The sequence below is a fragment of the Arvicanthis niloticus genome, chromosome 15 (genome assembly GCF_011762505.2).
Source record: "Arvicanthis niloticus isolate mArvNil1 chromosome 15, mArvNil1.pat.X, whole genome shotgun sequence".
Taxonomy (NCBI): Eukaryota; Metazoa; Chordata; class Mammalia; order Rodentia; family Muridae; genus Arvicanthis; species Arvicanthis niloticus.
Genome location: NC_047672.1, coordinates 7745118 through 7765590, shown reverse-complemented (window position 1 = coordinate 7765590; position 20473 = coordinate 7745118). Strand labels below are relative to the sequence as shown.

At 38.1% G+C, this 20473-nt stretch overlaps 1 protein-coding gene across 2 annotated transcripts in view; it reads left to right on the top strand.

Moving 5' to 3' along the window:
* The window catches only part of Avl9 (AVL9 cell migration associated), a 44266-nt gene extending 25062 nt beyond the window's left edge, over window positions 1-19204 (top strand). The window contains exons 11-16 of one of the 2 annotated variants that reach the window (XM_034519025.2): window positions 1725-1859; window positions 3734-3953; window positions 6183-6300; window positions 10099-10152; window positions 10609-10697; window positions 14499-19204. In XM_034519025.2, coding sequence (XP_034374916.1) covers window positions 1725-1859; window positions 3734-3953; window positions 6183-6300; window positions 10099-10152; window positions 10609-10697; window positions 14499-14614 — 732 coding nt within the window. In that variant the 3' untranslated portion in view covers window positions 14615-19204. Of the gene's footprint in view, window positions 1-1724; window positions 1860-3733; window positions 3954-6182; window positions 6301-7241; window positions 7429-10098; window positions 10153-10608; window positions 10698-14498 lie in introns of those variants that run through there. The other variant, XM_076913295.1, reaches the window with a different exon arrangement.
* Window positions 19205-20473: the final 1269 nt, after the last annotated feature.

The window sequence follows — 20473 nt, the reverse complement described above, 5'->3', positions numbered from 1 at the left end:
TTTTTTTTAGTATTTGGATATTTGAAGGGGAGATGAATTATATTCCATTATATTCTACCCTATTTTTTATTAATTCATCAACTGACCATTGCCTCCAACTTTTGACTATTATAAATACTGAGAATATTGATATGCAAATATCTCAATAATGTTTGCTTATAATTTTTATTTTTGTAATTTGTGTATTAGTATGTTCATCATACATTGATAATTGTTTCTTGTCTTGTTCTATAATTAGTATATGGTGCCATTTTAAGTATGGATGTTGAGTTGTCTTAGATAAGTGGGAAGCCAGGAGTAGGTTTGGATATGAAATCTGCTTTTTTGGAAAAAGACCTATATTCTTCTGTAATCATGTTCCAGCACCTTCCAAAAATTTTAGCTAAATTGAATGTCATGAAAAGAAAAATAATGACACCATATTAAAGCTGGTTTGAACAGTTGTATCAATATGTAGTATTTCCACGTAGTTCAGTAGTAAGAAGGTCTAAAGCACTGGTGATAAGACTTTCTGTGGCCTGAGGATGTAGAATGCATGCCTAGCATAACACAGCACTGGATTCAACCCCTAGGACCAAAAAGAATTGTTTCCTAATCCATCTCTTCTACCCAACTGCCTTCTCTGATAGCTGTGAATATTGCCAATGTTGTATTTCCTTCTGGTAATTCATAAGGATTTTTCCCTACCCCTTTTACACAAATGATAGCAGTCTGTGCCCATCTGGTTTTACCCCATGATCACATTTACATTTCTGAGAATTGAACTTCATTACTTTTTATAGTTTTAGAATGTTCCATTATATGGCTAGAAATGTATCTACTCCAGTTTTCATGAAGTTATGAATCCTGTTTATGATAAAAAGTGCTATGTTAAATATTTAAAAATATACTAACAGATGAGCAGGCATTTCTCTAGGATAAATTTAGGTAAAGGGTATGTGTGTTTTTTCGAGACAAAGTTCTTTGTAAGTAGCCCAGTTGAAATACTCACAGGAAAATAGAAAATTGCTGAAAGATTCTGAATCAGAATAGGTTTTCAATACATGTGATGGTTTATGTACGACCTGAGGCTACAAACAGGATCAGAGATTCAACAACTCTGTCCAGCCTGTATGCCCAAGTCATTACCACTGACCATACCATTAACTCTGGGTTGGGCTTGCTTTTGGTTGATTGGTTTGCAGACTTAAATGCCTATTGAGGATTAGTGATTCAACTATAATTTTAAAGCAGTACTTTTTCAAATGGAAATTAAATAGATACTGCCAGTGTAACTTTGGCTTTAACTAATTTGTAGCAAATATTTTGACATTGTGTCTTAACAACCGGACAGTAAACTGGATGCTTAACTGTTCTTATTGCACATTGGTGGCTGTGTGAAGATGCATGCTTTAACATTCTTAACTGCTATTAGACAACATACTTTTTAATGGATGTAATATGTTTAATTCCTTAAATTAAAAGAAAGTCAGACTTTAAATTGAACCAAGAATGAAGGGATTAAGTAAGATGGCCTTGCAGAGGTTTGACCATTTGTGAAGAAAAATTAGCTAACCACTAACTGCAATCAAGGCAAGGCATTGCTCTGTGAATGTTATTTTAATGAGTCAAAGATTAAATGGGCAGGCAGGGAAGAATGGACATTTCTTTCATGAAAAGAGGAGTAGCTTTTTTTTTTTTTTTTTCACATTTCTGTTATTTTCTGTTGTTCTTGTAATCCATAGGGATATCTGTGTTTGCCTTACATGGCATTGCAGCAGCATCATCTTCTCTCTGATGTCACTGTTCGGGGATTTGTGGCTGGAGCTACTAACATCCTTTTTCGACAACAGAAGCACCTCAGTGATGCCATTGTGGAAGTACGTTTATGTCTGAGTATATGAACTTGGCCTGCTAGTTCACTATTCCTTCCTAACTATAATTATGAACCTACTGTAACAGCATTAATAAGAAAAATAATATTTACTGTAGTCTAGTCACTTTAATTCTATATATATTACATATAAAAATTGTGTGTGTGTGTGTGTGTGTGTGTATATATATATATATATATATATATTCATTCATTTGGGTTTTTGGTTTGTTTTTGTTTTTAAGACAGGGGTCTCTATATAGGCCTGACTGTCCTGGAACTTGCTTTGTAGACCAGGCAGGCTAGTCTTGAACTCAGAGATCCACCCACCTCTTCCTCCCAAGTATTGGTATTTATAGGTATACCTCACTATGCCCACTTTATATATATTAACTGATTTGATTTTCCTAACAGCCCTATAAGATAGGTACTATCTACATTCTGCACATACATAAACTGAGGGACACAAGTTAAGTGACTGTCATTATCAAACAACTGATAAATGTTTGAGCAAGGAGTCCAGCCTGAGCAAACCAGGCCTATCATGGTCTCAATACCGTATTAAAATGTGGGAGCCAGGCAGTGGTGGCACACGCCTTTAATCCTAGCACTTGGGAGGCAGAGGCAGGTGGATTTCTGTGTTTGAGGCCAGCCTGGTCTACAGAGTGAGTTCCAGGACAGCTAGAGCTATACAGAGAAACCCTGTCTCACAAGAAAAAAAAAAAAATGTGGGGTTGTTTTTTTTTTTTTTTTCAGAATAATTTAAATGCATACCCTGCTTAATATGTTCCTGATGTTAAAGAACTTCATAGCAGTTATACAATACTGTATCAATACTTTAAAATTTTTTAATTATTCATTTAATTTCACAATTGAAAAATGTTGGGATTTTTTAACTGCACTAAGGTTTTTATAATTATTGACAGATTTATTATTATCCCCAATATAAGTGAGGGAAAAACTTTATATACCAGATAGGAGGGTACAGGTGGGAGAAGCACAGTGCTTTAACATTCAGAGTTGATTGATAGATGTGTTATTAATTCAATTAACTCCAAAACTAACCTTTGGGAGTGAGTTGACTTGTAAAGCAGTTGCTAAGTATGTGTAAAGGCCTAAGTTTAATCACCAGCAGCTAAAGAACTAAACAAACCCTTGCCAGTTAGGTATGTCTGTATGTGTGTATGCAGAATATACAGTATGTATATTTACAGTATTAAAAATATTTCAAAGTATGCATGCTCTCAAAAATGGAAAAATTTGGAGGAATTGTAACTAAGCTTATTCTTTTTCATGTTAATATAGGGTAAGTTTTATTGTGTATGTATCTATATTTTCCAAAGTGGTTATACTATCAAAGATTTTAAAGCATGAATTACTTTTATAGTTCAAAGTCATGTTTTTAGTTGCACATATACTTTCTGTAGGTCTTTTCCTAAGACTTATTTATATGTATGCTTATTTTGCCTGCATACATATATGTGTGCGTACTGTGTGCACACCTAGTGACCATGGATGTCAGAAGAGGGTGCCAGATCCTCTGGAACTGAATGATATAAGCAACCGTATGAGGCTGTGAAGCAAATGCAGATCATCTCCAAGAGTAGCACGTGCTCTTAACCTCTAAGTCAGCTATCTTCCTCTACATGTAATTTCTAAAATTAGAAACAGCACTGTATTTCTAAAAAGAGAAAGTATATAGAAACCTCAGTGTACCAACCTGCCTCTTTCTTAGATTCATGCATGTCCTCAAATGGAAAAATTTTTGAGAATCTTGTTACTCATATTTTTATCTCCAGTTCCAATTCCCCAGTATTATTTTATAATGTGGCATGGATATCTTGTGTCCCAACTCTGACTTGTACCTGGGTACTCTTCTAGGTAGAAGAAGCACTGATCCAGATCCATGATCCAGAACTTAGAAAGCTGCTTAACCCAACGACTGCAGACCTAAGGTTCGCAGATTACCTGGTGAGGCATGTGACTGAGAACCGGGATGATGTCTTCCTGGATGGAACAGGCTGGGAAGGCGGTGACGAATGGATCCGGGCCCAGTTTGCGGTCTACATTCATGCTCTGCTGGCTGCTACACTGCAGTTAGGTAAGAAGCACTCAGCCACAATTATTCTACAAACCTTCATGTTCTGATATGGATGTTTTCAGTTGCATAAGAAATAGGTATTCATAGTTAGAAAATCACTGGTACCCATACAGAGATAATGACTCTTTGACATTTTGAGTACTTTATATTCTTCCAAACATTTTTCTTCACATACGTTTTTGACTTTTATGGTTTGGGGTAGTCTTTACAAAAGTGAGTCTATTTTGAGCATGTTGTGTGATCATTACTCTTGTTTTTATTATAAAAATGCTAACACAGTACTGATTGCTTTCACTTCAGCATGGCTGCTGATTATTTTGTATCAAGGGAAATGTCAGTATTTGGTAACCTTATAAATTCTGCTTACATACTTTCAAGTTATTAAAAAAAATTAAAGGAATCATTGCAAATTATATTCTGAGTGATTAGACTTTCAAAGTTTTATCCCATTCTAAAAAATAATATTTTTCCTGTTAAATGGTTAAAATGGGGCAGGTGAAAATACATTAAAACTACTTGATTCTACTTAGAAAACAATATTAACTAGAAGTGGAGCTTTGCAATAAGCATTTCTACCTTGGAACTCTGGCAAATACTTGTCATCTTGTAGCAAAAATAGATTTCAGAATATTTTTTGGTTGTCATTACTGAAAAATTACACTGCCTTTAAAAAAAATAGCAATGAAATCTGTACAGTATGCAGTTTGCTTTCTTTTACTAGTCTCTGAAAGCGCATGTCTGTAGGATCATGCAGCTTATTTGCATTTTGTGTCAGCAGGGTTTTGTTTTGTTTTTTAAATCATTGCTATCATTTTTACCTGCCAGGATAATCTTAAGTCTAGATTTCAGGGATGTTCTTCATTATAAAGAAAAAGTAATGACCAAGTCCTTACTTACTTGTTGGCTATTTTTAAATGTACATCATCTCTACAAATATAGCAGCAGAAGCATCAAAATTGAATCTTGTAACCCAAATTTACTTACTAATCTTCAAAAGAAGGCCAGATATCTACTAGTTATTTGGCCTCATGAATAATTAATTTTTTGTTTGTTTTCAATATAGGGTTTTTCTGTGTAGCCCTGGCTGTTGTGGAACTCACTTTGTAAACCAGGCTGGCTTCAAACTCAGAGATCTGCCTGCCTCTGCCTCCCAAGTACTGGGATTAAAAGCATGTGCCATAATTGTCCAGCATTCATCTTTTTTAAAATTAAGAAAATTAAGACATGCAAAGTGTGTTTTGAACATTTTACAGCTAGTAACTAATTTTGGCCTTAACAATAATCCCAGAAATTACAATTTACAGAAGACAGGAAACAATACTCTGTAACTTGGTTATCCCTCTGGTTGAGAGGCTTCAGCAATGTGGTTCAAAAGCCCATTCTTATATATGATCAGCAGAGGAGGTTAAGATGCAGAAATATCGTGGGGAAGCATACCTTTATGCTGTAAATAGTCTCCTAGTCCTTTCCTAGCAACAAAAAGCTACTGGCATTTCACCTTAAAAGCAAACAACATAGCCAGACATGGTAGCACACACCTCAGATACCATCTGCCTGGACAAAAGGAAGGCAAGACAGAAGGGTCACAAGAGTTCAAAACCAGCCTGAGTGCATAGCAAGACCTTGTGTCAAAAACAAAATAGCAAACCTTCATGTGTGATAAATGTGAGGCAGTAACTACTTGAATCAGTTCTCCAGAGCTATTCTATCCTTCCAAGCAAAAGAAATGTTCATTGACATTTCCCCCATGTTGTCAGTGTAGCCAAGAGCTACTACTCAGCAGTAGTGTGAAAATCCTATGTTGTTTTAAGTATTTTTGACAGTACAATGCTTCAATAATTCAAGAGTGAAGCACCAAATGCTGAGACAAAGTCCAAACAAAGGAAACGTGGGTAAAGGAAGTAGTTTGCTTGCTTGTGCTTAACCTCTTTTTGTTTAATAGATAATATGATCCTTGTAAGGAAAACATGGAAGCAATGTTTGACTCAGTCCTCTTATTTCTCAGTTAAGAAAATGAAGTTCTGAGTGATTAAGTGACCTGCCAAGGGTTTCATAGCTTCTTAACAGGGTTTCTGGAACTGGAGCTAAATTTGCTTACATCTGTATGTCCCTACAGTGTGGGCGTGGGACTTAAAGCCATAAAGAGACTTTCACCCAATATAGTTACTAATCTTCATGCCCTGTTGGCTGTGATCCAGCTTAACTTTTCTACAACCATTTTCTTGGCAGATAATGAAAAGATGTTATCAGACTATGGAACAACTTTTGTTGCCGCCTGGAAGAATACTCACAACTACAGGGTGTGGAACAGCAATAAGCACCCAGCACTTTCAGAGATAAATCCAAAGTAAGTATGTCCTCTGGACTTGATGGGATGGAAACAGTCGCTTTACAAAGAGAGCCTTTCTGTTATTGAGACAGTTTACTATGTAGCCCCTGCCTAAGCTGGAACTCACTGTGTAGATCAGGCTGGCCTCAAACCAAGAACCACCTGCCTCTGCCTTCCCAGTGCTTGGATTAAAGGTTGTTTACTACCACTCCTGGCTTAAATACTATTTTTAATGATACAAGCATAATTTGTCTATTTTCATTGTACTTTGAACTTTTATTTCATGGGGGGAAATGGACAAAGTCAACTTTGTATTAAACACCGTGCTGTGTGGGAGCTATCATTTATTGCTTTTAGCTAAAGCAGAAATGTGATTTAAGTGACTCTAGAAAAGATAGACACATGCTTTCTGACAACAGATTAAACAGTGTAAACTTCCAGATGCATTTGGTAGGGAATATTCAAAACATTTTGGTGGATAAGTCTGTTATTATCTTTATATTAGCACTCAAAGAAAATGAGTAGGTTCAACTCTAACTTCAGTGAATTTTTTGGCTACAGCAAAACCTATATTGCCATCTGAATATATTAAAAACAATTTAAAAGTAGACTGCATTTTAGTGCTATTAAATGAATGAAATAAGAGTTCAAAGTAGTCTACCTCACCAGTTACAAGGTCTGGGTGCTAAAGCATTCAGAGGGAAACGTATGTGAGCTGGTTGGCCAGGGACACGGGAGGTGGCTCTTCTTACAAGCTGGGTAACTCTAATTAGTCAACTATCCAGTATGTGAGCTGTCTCGATCATTGTAGCTGATGCTATTAACCTGAACCAACTCTATAAATCTTAATGGTGGTACATAGGTTTAGCTAGCCTGGGCTTTTTAAAAAGGTACCAAAAACATGTATAAAGAAACTAAGGGGCACTATAACTTCTCTTTTTGATTCTCTGTTCCACAAGGTCTAAGAACTTGAGACAAGGCAGCTTGTCCCATCAGGGGTATAGGTAAGCAATGGTAGGTTGGGAACTTATGTCCAATACAGCTTCCCAGTCACCATTGTCAGGGCACTCAGCAAGCTCACAGGTCAGCATCATTCTTTGTCCTGGCATCAGCATGTCTTACCCATCGCTTTGGCAGCCACCAAGCTCCTTCAGCATCCTGAAGAAAAAACACAAACATGCCCTCTTTCCCCTATTACCTGATCGGGATCATGCCATATGCCAGTAAGTGGATCCTTCCCTTTCACCTATGCATAAGTATGCCTAGTTAGAGCGCCATAGACACTCAGCAAAAACTTCCTTGGCATCCAAATTTTTTTTAAAGAAAACTTTAAAATAAAAAATAAAAAGAATACGATTTAAATAAATTTGTGGTGTACAGGGGTTTATCTCACCCTTTTATATTTTATGAAGATATTGTTTTAAAGTTCCATGGACAAGGAAGTAGGCTTCAGGCAGGAATCTGACATTAGGCTAGAACAAAGAAGTAATTTCAGGTAGGAATCTAAATCTTACGCTGGAACAAAGAAGTAATCTCAGGCAGGAATCTACATTTTAGGCTAGAACAAGGAAGTGGCCTCAGACATGAAGATGACCTTGGGCTAGGACAGGGAAGTAGGCTCAGATACTTTGGTCATCCTGCTAAGCACTTAGAAACAGTGATCACGGGAGTGTCCACATAATTGGGTTTAATGCCATGCTTTTTCTTTGACTATTTGTGTTTATTGTCTTGCTTGTTTCTTGACTATTTGCATCTATTGTATTGCTAGACCCTCAACCGAGAACTGACCTTAATACATGCATGTAATCAAAATGGTATAAAAGCATAAAGGAGGAGGTGGGGATAGGATAGGGGGTTCTAGAAAGGGAAAATGGGGAAAAGGTATGATATCTGTATTGTAAGTAAATAAAATATCCAATAAAAAAAAAAAAAAGAAACTAAGGTTATAGGGGTTGAAAAGCAGACCGGAAAGCACTCATAACTAGGTATGATAGCACATGCCTGTAATCCCACACTCAGAGGCTAACTTTGGAGAGTTGTAAGTTTGAAGGTCAGACTTACCTTCAAAAATAAACGAAGAGGACACCAGTAGATAGGCTAACATGAAAGGAAGAAATCTCATTTGGCTTCAGACTCAGACCAAGGAATGCAGAGCACAGAGGAAGCAGGAGAAAAAAGTCTCCTAATTATGGTCAGCCCTGAAATCATATACATACAGTTAGCATTATACATTATACAGACTGGTAAGGTGTGTGTGTGTATGTGTGTGTGTGTGTGTGTGTGTGTGTGTGTGTGTGTGTGTCTATGTATGTGTAACAACAGTTAAAGAAATAGAGTCCGGGCTGGTGAGATGGCTCAGTGGTTAAGAGCACTGACTGCTCTTCCAGAGGTCATGAGTTCAAATCCCAGCAACCACATGGTGGCTCACAACCATCTGTAATGAGATCTGATGCCCTCTTCTGGTGTGTCTGAAGACAGTGACAGTGTACTTACATATAATAAATAAATAAATAGTTTAAAAAAAAAAAAAAAAAAAAAAAGAAATAGAGTCCATGGATTTGAGAGAGCAAGGTGAGTTAAACTGTAAGGGTTGGAGGGAAGAAAGGGAGGAGGAAAAACAATGCAATTATATCTTAATTTCAAAAAAAAAATTATAAAAGGACATATAGAAAAAAGATACTTGTTTTTACATTTTTAAAACAAAAAGGAGAGAAGATCAAAGATGAAGAGGCCCAATAGAGTAGTAGTTAGGGAGTCATGATAATAGTAGATTTTAAACATTTTCATTGTACTAAAAATAAATGAAAAAATAGTCTTCATTAATTATCAGGAAGTGTAATTTAAAACATTCCAAACTAATTACCTTGAAATCTGCCTAATATTTTTTTAGCTTCTAAAGAGGAATCCTCTAACTTACCACGCCCCATCCCTGAAATCAAGCTTTGTTGGACTAGGAAAAATGACTGATGAGGGATTTTTTTGTGATATTGCAGTGTTTGATACTGACTTGAGCTTTGAACATGTTAGGCAGCTACAAGCACAGCATGTTTGTATGATTTGTTAGGTTAGTTCTGTGATCCGTAAAAGAAAGAACTGTTTTAAACGCTCTCTTTGACCCAGAGCACTTTGCTGTCATTTGACAAAACTACAGCATTTTTAAAGTAGCTATGAATTTCTCTTTCTCTGTAGCACAGGACAGAGTGACCCTGAGTATAAGGCAAGAATTGTTTATTGGCCTCTCTCTTCCAGTCTTAACTGTGCTTAAGTCTTGTGTTTGGTTTGGTTTTGGTTTTAATAAAATGTTTTTCCTTTGGTGTGGCAGAAATTCTCACAAAACTACAGTGCCATTTTAAGTTCTGCATTTTGAGTTGCTTTTCTAATAAACTACAGATTTTGCTTATTCACTGGCAAATTTTCATAGCCAATGACACATATTTACAGGGTGACCAGGATCAAGGTTGTGATGGTGGCCTAAATTAGCTACTTTCCTAATTTCCTGATGTATTTTTAAGGTGGGATGATGCTTGGTCCCTACCCCAGATGAAGTAATTCCTAAGTAAGAGTAGTGTTAGCACTTCCATCCCCCAGTACACACTTCTAGAAACATTGATCCATTGTACAAGGAAAGAAGAAAGAACTCAAAACTGTTGAGTCTCTTGGAGAGTTCATATTCAGAATGATGCATAGGGCCCTACTGTCAGTTTCAGAGTACTGTGTCCACTTGTGTCTCCAAGGAGGTTTGCTAACAGTTCATGTGACTGCTCTTTGTAGCATTGTTAATGTATTCATAATATAAACATAAGCTTTGTTTTACAGCCATCCTTTTCAAGGCCAGTACTCAGTGTCAGACATGAAACTCAGATTCTCACAGTGAGTACTTAGAGAAAATAAGGGGAAATTATTCTGTCTAGGTATATGCTATATGTTGCCAAGTGTATGCTATATGTTGCCAATTGGATATTTTGTTTACTTGATAGATTAGTGTTCCAAATAGTAAGCCGGTGTGTAAAACATTCTGTAGCTCAACAGCATGTATTTCAAAATGAAAACTCTGTTCATACACAATAGTATGAAATAATGACAGGTCTTGCCATTCTTATTTTGATGATATTCTTCAGAAACCGTGTCTGTCAAGGAGATTTAGCCATAAATCTTTCTGTCCTCACCTCAGCTCATTTCTGTGTTCTTCCAAGTACATTCAAGTATTTATTCATAATAATTTTGCTATTTATTTTCTCAATACTAATTTGGGATGATAATAGAATGGTTTGGTTGTGAGTGTTCTCAAATGTTTGAGATTTTTAAAAATTTTATTTCTTTTCTTAGTTCTGTTCAGAACAGTGAACGTGGCAAAAAAATTGGCAGTGTCATGGTCACAACCAGCCGGAATGTGGTACAAACAGGAAAAGCTGTTGGTAAGGCACACCCTCAGCAGGAGCTGTTTGTCATATGTATCCATTTTCTGTCTTCAGTGTAAAATTTATTATAGTAAAGTTATAAAGATTTCTGGATCACATAACAATACAAGAGGCTTTTAAAGTGTTCAGTTTTAAAATTAAAAGAGGAATCTATGTTTTCTAAGTAAGTAGAAGAATAAAAAGAGATACTACAGAAAGCCAGGATTAGAGTACAGATAGCCAGTAAAATCAGAATAGCTCTAAACCTGCTGTAAGGTTTCTAATGTAATCCACATCTGTGTTGGCTTGGCCCTTGAGTTCTTTCCTCTCTTCTTCCTCTTTCCTTTCTCACTGTCTCTCTTTCTTCCTTTCTTCTCTTATTTAACTCCCCTTTGTTTGTCAAGACAGGATCTCACTTTGTAGCCCAGGTTAGCCTCAAACTCTAGATTCTCCTGACTCAACATTTCAAGTGCTGAGATTACAAATTCTATTAGATATTTAAGGAACAAATAACATAAATTGAATACAAACCTTTCATAAAGTAGTGAATAAGGTAATACTTTCCAACTCATTTTTTAAGGCCAGACTGACCAGATACCCAAAGCTAGGTAAATCATAGCATGTGCATATATTCTGTGCCTAGTGTGTCTGAATAAATTCCTTATTTCCTCTTTTCCCTTTTGTTTGTTTGTTTGTTTGTTTGTTGTTGGAGCCCCAGGTAACCTGTAACTTATTACGTAGACCAAGCTGTCTGTGAACTCAAAATCTTCCTGCCTCTACCTCCCAAGTACTGGGAATAAAGCTGTTCTGTAGTTTTAACTTGTTATTTTGATCCAGTTTCGAACCTGAAACCATATTAGTTACTTTCCTTATTACTTTGACCATACCTGCCAGAAACAACTCAAGGGAGAACTTTGCTTTAGCTTATGGTTTTAAAGGGCGCAGTTTATCAGGTCAGCAAAGTCATGATGCAGTTCATAACAGTGTGAGCATGTGGCTGCTGCTCCTTATATCCTAGTAGATCTGAAAGCAGAGAGCTGAAGCTGGAAATAGATACAACTTCAGAACCTCATGTAACACTTCTGCTAGACCACAGGTCCCACAGTTCCTTAACCTCCCAAAGCAGTCCACCATGCAGAAACTAGGAATACAAACATATGAGCCCATGTGGGACCATAGCAGAAATAACACTTAACTCTTAGTGAGCAAAATTCAAAAGCCCCAGTATAAAAATGCCTCATAATGGTCTTGTGTTGGGGTCCACACTAGCCCCACGTTGGGGCGGCCAAAATAATGTTGCAGCCCAGGCAAAATGTTGAGGCCTGGGCCGACCCACATTTGGGCGGCCACTGTATCCCAGCCCAAGCTGCTGCTCCGGTCTGTGGGTAGGGGTTCAGCAAGAGCGAGGGTGAGGGCAGACTTGAAGAATGGAGACCAGACAGGGTGTGATTCAATCCCATTTATTCTTCAGTCTCTCTTCCTCCAAGTGTCTCCTTCTCTGTCTCCTCTGTCTGCTATGTCTGATTCTGTCTGGAGCCAAGTGTCTTCTACCTAATGTCTGATGTGTCTGATTCTGATCTGTTCTGTCTCTGCCTTTTATATGTCTCAATTCTAAGCCATGCCTCTAAGTTACACCTTTAATCATGCCCTTAGGTCTTGTCTCTAACTCTGATCTCTATACTTCTAAGTCATACTCTTAAGTTACACACCTTTAATCTCACGCACCTTTAATCTCAAGGTATCTAAACCAAGATTATCGGAGTGTGCTCAGCTGTTGTAGGCTATTGTAATCCAAGTCTCATGTCAGGGTATATGGCTCAAGATGGCTGCAAAGCTGATAGCTGCTTTCTGCTAAAAGTCAGCCCCCAACAGTCTTGGTAGCCAACATTCCTTACACCTATAGAAAGATGGTGAAAGGACTCTCTGGACTCCTTTTAAAAGATACAGAACACATAGCCCTACTGCTAGGTACATTTTATTGCCAGAGGAATAGAATTTGATATATATGTTTCTGTATGGTTATACATTTGATTTATTTTGGATTCTTATATTTAATAGGAAAATTTAGCTTCATTGAAGGCATACACATCACTATAGTAGCATGTCCCCCCTTACCCCCCATCCAAAAGAGATCTCTTCAAAGAATCACAGAGACTGCTCCTGCTCAAAACTGTGGACTTGGCATGATTTTTCTTGCACATCCAACCTGTGATAAAACATCAACATGTAAATTAACCACAGAAATAGTAGGATGAGAGAGTTACAACAGTATATTTTAGTAAAAGTTATATAAATATATTTTGTCACTCAAAATTTTTTCACTTTTTTGTTTAAAAGAAATCATTTTACAGCTCTCCTTTGGTGTGTCCATTGCTCTTGCCTTTAGGGTTATTGGAACCTAAGACACTGCAATACAAGGTATCTTAGTTAGGGCTCTATTGCCGTGATAGTCATGACTCAAAGCAACTGGAGTTGAAGGGGTTTGTTTGGCTGACATGTCCTAGTACAGACACAGTTTATTGAGAGAAGCCAAGGCAGGAACTGATGCCAAGACACATGGAGGAACACTGCTTACTGTTTTGCCCAGTGCCTTGCTCAGCCTACTTTCTTACACCACCAAGAAGACTTGCCCAGGAGTGGTACCAACCATGATGGGCTGAATCCTCCTACACTAATCACTAATCAAGAAAATGCCCTATAAATTTACCTACAGACCATTTTCCCAATTAAGATACCCTCTTTCCAGACTAGTCTAGGCTTGGGTCAAGTTAATGAAAACCAACCTGCATACCATGGGAGTGAGTCTGATAACCAGGTATCTACCAAGTGACTGGTAGGCAGAAACAAAAGCATGTATATACATTAGACAGAAGGAGATGTGAGAAGGGACAGAACTGGAAAGTGTGATGGGCCATCACAACTTAGAACAGACTGTAAATGATTTATTTCTAAATATTCCATCGAACATTTATCACCTGAATATTATTGTCTGAAGATTCAGATGACAGGGAACTCAAGTGTAGGAACTGAACCACAGTCAAGGAGAACAGCTATATTTGGTTTCCAGTGTTGCTGCTGTTAATTAAATTACAATGCAAGTCTCTTCTATGCCCCCTTTCTCTAACAGCAGTGACTCAGATAATCTCACTTTCACAGCAACTTCAAAGATACTATTTAAAAACAACATGACGAGACCTACAAGGCTGTCTTCCAGTAGAGTACTATTCTTCTAATATAAGTAGGTTCAAAGAACATGTGTGTTTGTTCTGTCTGCATGGATGTGTAGGTACCCATGGAGGCCTGAAGCATTGGGACCCCTAAAGCTGGAGTTAAAGGCAGTTTTGAGTCTCCTCATATGGGTGCTAGGAACTGAACTTGTTCGTGGGAGAACAGTAACAATCCTAATTCCTGAGACATCTCTCCAGCTGTATATTTAGCTATTTCAGCTCTGCAGATAATTCTGATCATAGTCAGAGTTCCTAGTGCTGTGGCTGTAAAAGTATGTTATCAGCCCACACAAAGTACCTAGTGTGGGCTCCTGTAGTGAAACATTGCTCAGTTTTCTTTAAGATTCCTGAATGGAAAGATAGTCTTTGAACTAAAAATTTAAGTGGTGTCTTAACTACATATTTTACTGTGTTTCAGTGAGTTAACCTTGTTCATGTTTGTTGGGCTTTCATTGTCTAACAAAATGTTAGATATAGGCTGGAGATGTGGTTCAGTATTAAAGAACCTGCCTACATTCTATTCCCTCGCATGCAAAAATTAGGCTTTTATTAAGTTCATACATTTTTCCTTTTGTTTTTCTTTTTCACACAGGCCAATCAGTTGGAGGAGCTTTTTCCAGTGCAAAGACAGCTATGTCTTCATGGCTGTCTACTTTCACCACATCCACCCCTCAGAGTCTTCCTGAGCCACCCAGTGGGAAGCCCTGAGTCCAGCAGCAGAAGCTGCTTTGTTTTCTAAGGTGTAATGCTCCCTCCCCATCTGCTGCTCCCACGATTTCTTCCTCTATCCAAAGGTCCATATCCAGGGACCAAGATGACAAACTGTTTACATGGACGGTTGCACTCTGTCTAAATGAAAGTTGCAGGATGCTGAATGGATGAAATCACATAGCGGAATAGCTTTCCAGGTTGGGGGTTAAATTGACTACTTTTACTTCGTTCTGAGCCTAATTAATGTACACAATGAACCTTCTAGTGAATTTTAAGTTCTGAGATTGTACATTTGTTTACTTAGAAGAATTTTTACATATGTATATTTTGTTCTATTTTGCTGTTTAAATATTTAGATGGTCATTGTAATTTATATTGACTAAAATTAAGTTATATTACTATTTCACTATCTCTAAAGTTAGCCCTAAAATGTATTTGTTACGTATAGGGATTATGCATTCCAGCCTGAGTTCTAGGGTGGACTTTTGGGGGCGGGGGAGGTAGAGGAAATCCTCTACCCACTAAACATATTTACCAGCTCACTTCTTCCCAGAGCTGTGAAAGTCAAGAGGGGAAAGCTGAGGATAAGATGTCATTTTCTATGAATGTCTTCCTGTTGCCGTTGGTGTGAAGCAGCGGAGATGCCCCTGTGCTTCTCTCCTACTGCAGTGCTTGTGCAAGGAAGCAGCAGTGGTGATTCAGCAGCACTGAAGGGTTGGCACAAGTCTGGAGTGTCCAGAGGACAGTACTTTGTCAATCCACATGCTAGCTCGGTCAACTCCAGTTATGTTGCTGTCTTAATCAGCACTTTGTTATCAAAAATATGTGCCTTGTTTCTTCATGTGAATGGTTGTCCATTGGGTCTGGATAGATCCACAGGCCTTCTCTTAGTCTTGTTCTGCATTGAGCTTTTCAAGGCACTTGGCCTTCCTACTTTTCTGACTGAAAATCCTCCTTTAGTCAGGTCTGCTACCTTCTAAAGAAAAACAAAGTGACCAGTAAAGGTTAAATATAAACCATGACTTAGCTCACATTTAGAAAAACAAGAAGTGGGCCAGGAGATGATTTAGTGAGGGAAAGTGCTTACTGTGCAAGCATGACAACCTGAATCCAGATCCCTGAAACCCACATAAAAAGCCACATCTGTAATCCCAGTGTTCCTACAATGAGGTGGGAGGCAGAGTCGGGAGAATCTTAGAGAATATCGAAAGCCAGCTAGCCTAGAGTGAACAATGAATTGGCAGAAATGAGAGACCCTGCCTCAAAACAATGTGGAAAAGAAGAACCAAATTGTACTCTGACCTCCACGTAGACAATGTGTTGTATACACGCTTATATTCACACACACAAAGACACACACCTCAAATAACAGAAGCAAGAGAATGAATTCACACCCATGCCAGGAGTCACTTGTTTGGTAAATCAGTACAGCTAGTTTTATGTTACCACAGGCATGAATTTGCTCCCCTCTCATTTAATTCATGCTTGTCATGTATAACTGTCATTTGCCATTCGGGGGATCCTGAATGGGTGTTCTCAGGGAGTACTTATGGAAAACAGTCTGCCTTTTCAGTAACAGAAGGCATGTGGAATAACCAGTATATCTACATATGATTTAACAAGCATTGGGAAAGTAAGGGGCCTAATTAAGGATATTGATTATATTTCATTTATCCCTTATGAGATTCCCTAAGGACTATAAAAAGAAAATAGGGCATAATTCAGTATTTTTAAAACTTTGCAAATTGCATTTTAACACAAAACCACAAAACATGAACTACATGAAGATTGGGCATAATAATGAGAATCCAATGACAACAAATTAATTGGTTAATGGGAGAACAATATTAATTTTCTTTGGCTAGTAAATATTTGAAAAGAGAAGAAAGTAAAGCCACACTAAACTGTGAAAGGAATTGTGCTGAGACTATTGAGAATTTATTGTTAGATATTATTTCATGTGGCTATAGTATATTGCTATACCCTTGGTACTTGACATTGCTAGGAGCCCTGCCTGGGTTAGCTAGTTAGATAATGGTTCATTCTTTAGTTTGCGCCAGGTTTGTATGACTGGGGGAAATGCCTGCTGTCATTTAAACAAAAGCAGTGCAACATTCACTTTAAAGTATACTTGGGGGGAATATGTAACTGCTTTTGTTTCACACTCCCCATTTGAGTGTGTATGAGTTCCCCTGCGTATGGTCTCACAGTCTTACCACATAGGTCTCTAAATTGCCAAACTCCTCCCTCTTGTCTCAACTGGGATTAGAGGAGCACACCACTGTGCCAGGCTTAAGTGTATATTTTAATTGAACCTTCTCTTAATGTAGTTAAAAACTCTTAAAATGGTCACTTAATCGGTGAGCATGAAATAACTTACCTTTGAATATAAAACATCTTAGAATGGTCAAAAGACCATATGCCTGCTTGCTTTAGGTTCTTGGAAATGTTGGCTTTTCCAGGGCCATACGCCATTTTGTTGCTGGCAGGGGCATCACCTAATGCAGCAGCCAGTGTCACGGAGAATAGGAGATACACCCAATGAGCCCACACATGTGAAATCTCCAGTGAGCTGGACTAACGCTCCCTCCAATGCTGGCATGGTAGCCCATTAGCCAACACCAGGCCTTTTGACTCTTTCCAGGAGATATGGCTATTGGAAACCACGCTTTCACCAGTGATTGCCAATGCTCTTGTGTCTAAGAACTGAGTGTTTTTAACTAGACCTGCGGGAGTGAACGTCAACCAACATTTTCCAGGTTTTCAGCACGCAGACATTGTCGTAGCTGCACTGCTCTTCAGGTGGTTTTAAGGAAACCCATTATGATCCTAGTGTAATGACAGTGACACAGATAAGGGAGAGAATTAAAGCTGTGAGTCTGCAGTAGAATAGAAATTCTGAAGCTGCATGTAACAGATGTAGAGCAATTGTATATGTATATCTGATTTATAACCAATATGAATTGTCCCAAATCCTTCACTAGCTCACAAGCCTGAAAACAGTTCTCTCCTTTTGCATTAAGAAACAGTTGGCTTTCTTGGGCAGCAAAGTAGAGCACATGACAGGACTTCCTCAGCCCTTCTGCCTTTCAAATTTTGTACTAAGCAGTTAACTTTTTTAGAATAGTTTTCTTTAGAAATTCAAGGAAAAAGCAAATTAGGAAAACAAAAATGAGAAGCTGTTACATGGCTGAGAAACAGGGCACTTAAAGTCTGAACGGAGAACATTTTGACATCAGTATTTAACCTACTAAAGGCATGAGTTTAGACAGAAGTTAGAATTGTAATCTGCTATTTACACTTCTAAGTGACGCTATAGCGGTTTTTGTTTTGTTTTGTTTTTTTTCCGGTAGGCAGGTATTATTGAAGCTATATATTCTATGGAGAAAATTTTGTGGGAGTTAATAGCCAGTGGCCCCTCATTCTTCCATGTTGATAAGTTTAGAAGTCCTGCAGGCCAGCGTCCTGATTTATGCCCACAGGCAGTGTCTGCTGCAGCCTCCTCAGAGGGCAGCCTGTTAGAACAGAAGCTGCTAGCTCCTGCTTGTGGTGCTAGCTGCACCAGCCTGTTAATGTATTGGGGTATTGTTTAGGATCCCTGAAACATTTGCAAACTGTGGTTCTTTAATGAGAAATGGCCCAGCAGTCATGACTTTCCACGCCATCTCCTGGTAGCCTTTGACTACGACAGAATGCTCCTTGAATCACTTGAAGATGACCATCATTCCTCATAACATAATATGCCGCTAGGATTTTCTCATTCCAAGTCTTCTGACTTCTTTAGTTTGGAATTGTTTTTCCATAATTTCCAACATTCCACAAAACTTTTTTAGAGACAAAAGAATGTGGTTTTTTTTTTTTCATACAAAAACTTCATAAAAATGACTTCCTACCTACGTTATGAAGAAGAAACTGGCTCCCTTGTATGGTATAACACTCCGAAATTAAAAGATTGTGCATGTCTAAGGGGTTGGATATATTTTGTAAAACTCTAAATATGTTTGTATTTCTGTGCTGTTCAGAAATTTACCTTTTTACTTATACTAATTAAAGATATAGAAAACTCTATATTTAAATCATGTAAATGGAACACAACTTAAGAGGGTTTCCAATCTTATTTTCATCAGCTTCTCATGCACATAGTATGCTGCTAAAGTTTCTTTTGTGTGCAATATAAACATTTGAACATTTCAAGTCAGGTACTGAGCCAGAAAAGGTCATTGAAATTTTCATAAAACTGCTTAGAGCATATTTTATTTTGTTGAGATACTGTTATTTTATAGCTGAAAAAACAAGATTACGCATTACATGTTTCAGTCCACTTGATCATCCGTTTCTAGATTTAGGAAGCATTTGATTAATGACTTGCTGAAGGTACTTAATGGTTGGAAAATAGTTTCTAAGGAAGTTAAGCTGTAGCTTTTCTTTTGTCTAGTAGCCTTGTAGTTTTGCTGGTTCATTTCTGTAATTTGTTTTTTAAAACATATTGAAGTTATAAATCATGTCTAATCATACTGAACTGTAGAGCTTCTGTTGTACCTTTATTTAAGGAAAACCTGATAATAAAATTATCCTGTTTCTCTTGCACACGTGCTGTTATTCTCCTAGACTTAACTGCATGTTGTCTGTGTGATTTCTGGTCTTCACAACTGGGCAACAGTGCATTCTTCATTTGTCAAGAAAGCAGCACATAGGTGAACTAAGGACTCCACACCCAATTTAGCTTCCTCCTCATTCTACTTATGGTGGAACCTCAGCTTTCTAGCTATGACCTCTGCGGAAAGAGCCCTATCTAGCGTCTGGGGAACTCTGAAGGAATGCTGTGCAGGTTCTAAGGAGGTTGGTGATGCAATCACGTCATGGACAAGGCCAGGAAGAAGCTGCACTGCTGCAGTCCACTTCTCCACTTGGACTGGTAAGGTTCAAACTAGTACACTGAGGATTCCAAGTGTGTTTGCTGTGCACCGTGGCAACTTGTTCATGGAATAAGAAGGTAAATGTCCCTTTCCTGGGGATGTATGAGTGTGGCCTTTAAGTTGTTGAGCACTAAGGAAGGTGATCTGGATTTAAAAGGATGGTTTTTCAGATGATAATACAAGTTAAAACTAAAACAGAATTCAGGTAGAACATTATAAACTCCTTAAGACAGGATAGATGTTATAGTAATGTACTAAGTTGACAAAATTGATGGATTGGATGTTATTAATGTATATCTTACCTTATAGTTTACATAACTTATAATAGTGTTCAATGTATATCTGAGAGAAAAGGCCTTTTTTAATGGATGAAAAGGGTGAATTGTTGTAGATTGGTTCTAATGCTATTTGTGTTAATTCAGCTCCCAAAATCACAGGGAAACCTAACTTCTGCCTGAAAGACACTGAGGGTCTCTGCCCCTAGTTGTCTCTAGTTGGTAAATAAAGTTGCCAGTGGCCAATGGCTGGGCAGAGAGACAGAGGCGGGACTCCCAGGCAAGGGAACCATGGGAAGAAGGAGGTCTTATAATTGCCATGACAGGAAATCAGGAAGATTGGGCTTGAGAGCTGGAGAAGCAAGAGGGTACAGCCATGTAAGAGCAGCCCCACCCTCACCCCCCTCACACACACACACCCCGTTTGGGTCTAGGGTAACAAAGATCGAATTTAGATTTTAGTAATAATTCAGGAGTATTGGAGGGGAGGCATTAGAAACGTGAAAATTTGGGAATAGCCCAGCTGTTGAGCTTCTTAGGGGCCTATTAAAATAGACTACATGTGTGTCTTTCATTCAAGAATCCACAACATTGGGGTGGTAGTGAGAAGCACTACACAACCGCCACAGGGTTAACTTATTACCACAGCAGGACAAGATCTTTCA